This window comes from Brugia malayi (genome assembly GCF_000002995.4).
Source record: "Brugia malayi strain FR3 genome assembly, contig: Bm_v4_Chr2_contig_001, whole genome shotgun sequence".
Lineage (NCBI taxonomy): Eukaryota > Metazoa > Nematoda > Chromadorea > Rhabditida > Onchocercidae > Brugia > Brugia malayi.
In genome coordinates this window covers 5,411,747-5,418,176 of record NW_025062476.1, presented here as the reverse complement: position 1 = coordinate 5,418,176, position 6,430 = coordinate 5,411,747, and the positions used below count along the sequence as shown (strand labels likewise).

The 6,430-nt window shown below is 21.1% G+C and overlaps 1 protein-coding gene across 1 annotated transcript; it reads right to left on the bottom strand.

The window, feature by feature from the left end:
* Positions 1–750: 750 nt before the first annotated feature.
* On the bottom strand, positions 751–5,380 carry Bm8453 (Uncharacterized protein; the record flags this gene model as incomplete). The annotated part of the gene is made up of 10 exons (XM_043078511.1): positions 751–819; positions 1,500–1,551; positions 2,006–2,118; positions 2,495–2,626; positions 3,031–3,185; positions 3,345–3,462; positions 3,571–3,720; positions 4,064–4,175; positions 4,630–4,747; positions 5,326–5,380. 10 exons carry the CDS (start codon positions 5,378–5,380, stop codon positions 751–753), a joined length of 1,074 nt encoding a protein of 357 aa, XP_042934445.1.
* Positions 5,381–6,430: the final 1,050 nt, after the last annotated feature.

The window sequence follows — 6,430 nt, the reverse complement described above, 5'->3', positions numbered from 1 at the left end:
ATGAATTAGTTTTGCGGGAAAAATAAGAGAAAAATGTTAATTTGATAATGAAAATATCAAATTTGTTCACATTATTCGTTTTTTTTTTTTGTTTTTTCAACTTTTTTTTTTCATTTTTCACTAATTATGCAACAATTGCACTTTTATACCTCTTGTATCCAGATGACCTTTGACCCGCCAATTTTTGATTTAATGAAAAAAATTGGATAATTGCAAGAATCGTTAATTAATGGCGGAACATCGGTCACTTCAGAAGGTTATAAATCTTATCGCTCAATTGTCAATGTATTCCATCTAACATATTATTTGATATGCATGAAGAGAAACTGTATGTTAGGATAATTTATAATTGAAATACATGCATGCATGCGTGCACGCACAATAGCACGCTATTCATCTGTTCCATTGAATTAAGGGTCAAAGGTGAAAAAAAGATGCAATGAATGGTATTTTAGAATTTTGTGGAAATTATGAAAATTTAAGCAATTTAAAGTAAAAATTTTTTATTTAATTAAACTTAAAGAGCACTGAAAATTTGATAATTTTAACAAAATGATTTGATTTTTTTTTAGTATTACTTTGCTATAATACTATTTTCCCAAGATTTTTTGAAGTTTTCGCTTTATTATAAAATGTTAGCAATTTTAAAAATGATAAATATGCAAATTTTTATAAGCAAAATTTTTTGAAAAAAAAAAATAGAAATATGCTAATATTATCAATGAATAAGTTTTTTTCTTAATTTTTTTGTCACTTTTCTTTCACTTTTTGCTCTTTTTTAGACTTTCTCACTTTTGTTAATTTCTGTCCCATTGTTACCTGCAAAATTACATTAATTAAACAAATTAATTAAATATTATTAATTAAATAATTTAACTATTTATTTACTGTTTTGATAAAAAGTAACATTTGCATTGCTCAGCTAAGTTTACATTGATTGCTGCTAAGTCAATAAATAAAAGTAAAACTAACGGACCGATTGTGAACCGATAATCTCTCAAAGATTTCCGCTCAAAATATCATTAAGTAAATTATAGATAAACTTAACATAATTCTTTCTAAGCCTACAAATATTCCATATGACATTATTAATAAGTTTTATTCCGGCAAATAATTAATCCGGTCATTGCTTATATGTTTATCCGTTTTCTCATATTATATTCCTCAATTATAAGCAAAAAAAAAAAATTCTAAGCACAATTAAATCAATGAAAAATTTAATAATTAATTTTTAAACATTTTTTTTTATTTTGAATTAATCAATAATTGATAAATATTTCAAAAGTTTTAACAAAAAAATAAATAAATAACAAGAAAATTTTAAAAGTCATTAAAGTTTTGACAACAATTAAATGCAATTAAATTTATTATCAAACTATAATTTAGTTTTTTCTGTGCTAAAAAAAATCGAAAATTCAACTAATGCAAAGATTTTAGACGAAAGTTGTAAAATTTCAACAAATTTAAATTAAAAATAAAAAGAAAAGAAAAAAGTTTACTTTTTCATCGATGACATTTGCGCTTTCTCTTATCATTTTCTTCATTTTATTTCTAAAAAAAGAAAAAAAACGCATTTATATTTATCATCAAAAAATTTTTTAATCATTTTTATTAGTAATATTTCTATCAAAATTTAGCAAAAAAAATTTTTTTTAAAAATTGAAATATATAATTTTTTCAATAATAATTTAAGGTATTTCTTTCTTTTCGTTTTTGCAATAGGAATAATTGCTTATATTTTTCAGTAAAAATTTCTAATACTTTGAAGGAAATATATGCAATTTAATGGAAAAGTTTATTAAGTAAAGTGAGAGGGAATACTGGTAGAAACTTATATTTACATTAACAAATATTATAAGCAAATAGTATTAAATGAAAAAGTAATATTTCTAACTTTTCTAAGTTTTGTAGTCTTTTAAGTTTTTTTTTAAAAATTTTAATGAACTATTTCTATCAGTTTTAAAATTTGAAATGCAATTACAACAATTCAAATTAAAAAACAAACGATTTATGCATTTCCCATTCGAATGGCAAATCATCTTTTAACTTAACCATTTTAAATATTGCAATTAATTCTTGATAATTTGGTATAATAGTAGTATCTAATGATAATATATACTAAAAATTATTATTAAAAATTAGCAATATGTCTTGATTTAAAAATTAAAAAATCTGCTGCGTATTTCAAACGTTTCAAATTCTAGCAGAAATGAAATTATTTGCAAAAATTGAAATATTTTGTTTGATTTATTTTTAAAAAACAAAAATGATTTTGTTTTTATAAATAAATATCGATTTTGTTTTATAAAACTTTTAATAATTTAATGAATGCTTTTGAAATCTTTTTTTTTTTTGTTTAATAAAATATCACATAATTTATAAAATTTTGTTTGGTTTTCAAAATTATGAAAACTTTCCAAAAAAATGACAAAAGTAAAATATATTTTGGTCTTTTTGCTCTTTCATTTTCATTTAACAATCATTAATTTTTAACTTTAGCAAATTCCAATGATATATTTGGTTGATCTTTGCATAAATTTTCGAATGTTTCATTCCTTTTTGCTTCTTCGATATCTTTTGCTGCAATCAAATTGCTCCATGGTAACTTTCCATTGATTAATTCAATCTGTCAATTAAGTCTTTGAGTAATTTTAGTTTTAAAATTTAAATAGCTTATCTGATCTTTAATTAATCAGTTAATTTTTTCATTTATTTGCCTATTTTATTTCAATTTCCCTTTTTTTATCTTACATTTTATTCAATTCAATTTAATTATTCCCTCTCTCTTTCCTTAGTTTAATTTGCAACTATTAAATTGATTTTTTTTCTTAATTTAATAATCATGAAAGATTATATAAAGAATATAGAATAATGATTGTATAGAGAAATTAAAAATATAGCTATGAAAATATCAGAGACATCAAAAATTAAATGTGAATTTAAAAAGATGGAAAATAGGTGAAAATGTAAAATTTTAATAAATCTAAATTTTAATATTCGTAAAAAAAATTAATATTAATGCACAAATACCATTGAATAAAACCATGCAATTAGATCATCACGAGGAGTTCTTTCAGCACGTGAATGCACTGTTAATGATACGTAACGCAGCGTACCCCGAAAACCTGCATGATCACGTGGCTTCCGAATTCTACCGTCTATTTCGGTAAACATTCGTGCCATACCTTTACTAATATTATTATGCTTTTATTATAATTTATTCAAAATTATTTTGTATTTTCATATCTTTAATATTAATTAACCAAAATTGCAAAAAAAAAAAAAAAAAAAAAAAAAAAAAATGAAAAAAATTAAAATTTAAAAAATTAAAAAATTGAATTTACCATGATCAAGAAGATAAATTACTCGTTTTTGTGCACCTCTACCAATGCAAATATTTGATGGTTTAATGTTACGATGCAAAAAACCTGCAGTATGCATGTCACGTAATGCACTTATAACCTGCAAAAGCAATATGCATGTCGCGTAATGCACTTATAACCTACAAAACAATATCCATCAAAATATTATTAAAAAAAAAAAAAAAAAAAAAAAGAAGTTACTTCTTACTTGCATGGATATTCGATAAACAGTAATTGGTTGAAATTGTTTAGGTGGATATAGTCCACGTATATCAGCCAAGTTACGGCCAACAAGGTCCATAACAAGATATGGCACATCATGAATTTGTCCCATACTAATTAATGTCACGAAATGATTCTAAACATTTAGCAAATTTATGATATAAACATAATATTGCCAAAAAGAATTTTTAATATTTTCTGTTTGAAAATTCATAAAAACATAATTATGCAATAAAATGTAGGTAATATACAAGGCAAGAAAAAAAAAACAAATTTCTTGATTTTTTTTTTCTAATTTTGAAATATAAATACAAACATGCAAAATGATTATTAAGAAAGTAATTTTTGTAAGCAATAAATTTTTTTTGAAATGAATTACAGATTTGATAAAAGATTCAATAAACTAAACATTAGATTTCATTAATTCAAAAAAAAAAATTATTGATTAATTCAAATTATTATAAATTAAATCTTTGTACCTTTCCGCGTAATAAAGTTAAAACCATTTGTTCAATTTTCATTCGTCTTGGATCCAATTTAGGTGTTGCAATTTTTACTGCCACAGGTCGTGATTTAACATTATCATAGGCACTGGAATGAATTTAAATTACCATAATCTTTCGTGAATATAATTTAATTATGATTAATTATTTGATTAATTATCATTGTTGTTTTTTTTCTTTTCTTGAACAATAATAAATGCAATATTAACTAATCTGTCAAAAAAAAAAAAAAAAAAACGTTAAATAAACAAGAAAATAGAGCAATAAATTTAATTTAAAATTAATTTTAAAACAAAATTTATCATATGGTAAAGAATATGACCAAATTCCAAAAATTAAAATCCTCCAAAAAAAAAAAAAAAAAAAAAAAGAAAAAATGATTTTACACTAAAACATAAAAGCACAACAAATTATTATAAATATCACTGATTTATCAATAATTCTTAGATAATACTTGAATAATCAATTATTAATCAAACAAAAACAATTTTTTTTAATTGATAAGATAAATTAATATGAAAATATATTTTAAAAGCATATACCGATAAATTTGATTGTAATTACTGCGACCCAATTTTTTCTCGATTATATACCTTTCGCGAAGTATTTCGCCAATTTTTAACATTTCAATAACTTCTTTTCGTGTTGTTTTTTTATTGTCTAAATAACATAAATTTTTTTTCGATAAATCCTTTCATTTATTTTACTAATATTCGAAATGAAATAAAATTAATTCAAATTTTAGATAAATTTTTTTTTAATAATAAATAAATTTAAAAAAAAAAATTGTTAAAAAAGTAAAAAAGTGAATAAAAAACGAATAGTAATTATTTTTTATTCTTTATACGAAGTATAACAAAATTGTTTTCTTTTTTTTTTTTTTAATTTTAAAAAATAATTTTTCCGATGTTTATTTCTTTGATATATCAGTTATATTAATGATTCATCGGCGCATTAAAATGTATTCTTCTCTTTTTTATTAGTTTTTTTAAAAGTTATTACTAATTTTTTTTTTTTTTTTTGGTTACAAAAAAAAAGCAAAGGAAAAAGAAAATTAAAATTGCGAATCAAAAATTTCTTTTCTTAAATTTTCTCAAAAAGAAAACAACGGAAGAGAAAAATGAGAAAACCATTCTTCTTTTAAAATACTTTCTTTCATTGCTATAAAATTTATGGTACTAAAAAGAAAAAAAAAACTTTTTTTGATCTTATAACTTTAGCTAATTTAAATTTCTCACCAGAAATTTTAGCTTGAATTTGACTTTTTATAGGAATTTTTATTTCTGTTGACATTTTTGCAATGATTTTAATTTGTTTGTTATTGATTTTAATTGAAATTGTGCTGAAATTTTTGAGAGCTTTGAGTTTGACAATAAATTTTGTTTAAAATATTTTGGAGAAATTTGTCAAAATGATAAATAGAAACAATTTTTCATTTTTTTTTGACTGAGAAATTTTGTTAAATGTTAGGAATTTTTTTTAAATTTTACATAATATATATATATATATATATGAATATATTAAGAAAACTTTTTTTTTTATCTTTTTTCTCTTTTTCAATACTTATTTTAGTCATTTTTGTAAGTTAGAGTAATGGTATCATTGTTAAATTGATAAAAATAATGCAACAAACTGCTCAATTCGATCACAAATTAGCTAAATGACAGTTTTATTCAAAATGAAATACTAATTTAAATTTTGTCTAAAATGCAAATTTTTTAATTTGAAATATTTACAATGTGATGGATTATTTAACAATTATATTCAGTATCAAATTAAAAATTAAAATTTGTCCATAAATTTTTCATTATATTTAGATATTCCGTTTTTTTTCATTTCACTTCTTTTTATCATTCATTATTCATTTATATTTTTTCGATAAAAAATCGTAATTTTAGCTAATTTTTAGTTATCACAAATTAAATACAGCAATTTGATATTTTATATTAAATATCAAAACTTAATTATAATTGAATAATCATTGTTATAACGATGAATGCTTTTATCATATTTTTTAGCATAATTAGCACAATTCATCGATTAAAAAATTTAAATGATCTTTTGCTATAATTTATTCTCTGAGACAAATATTAATTGATTGATATTAGTATCAAAAATTTAAGCATAAAATTGGCATCAATAAACTTTCTTATTTGTTTACTTTTTTTCTTCTTTTTGGCTGTTTTTGCCTAAAATTTAACTTCCTTCATTATTTTTTAAACTCAAAGTTACGGAAGAAAGCGCTAAGCAAGTGAAGAAGGAAACTAATGTTTCTTACATTGAATCAATTTTCTTTTCAAATTCAAAAAATTCGAAAACTATTGAAAGATTTTTAAATAATTT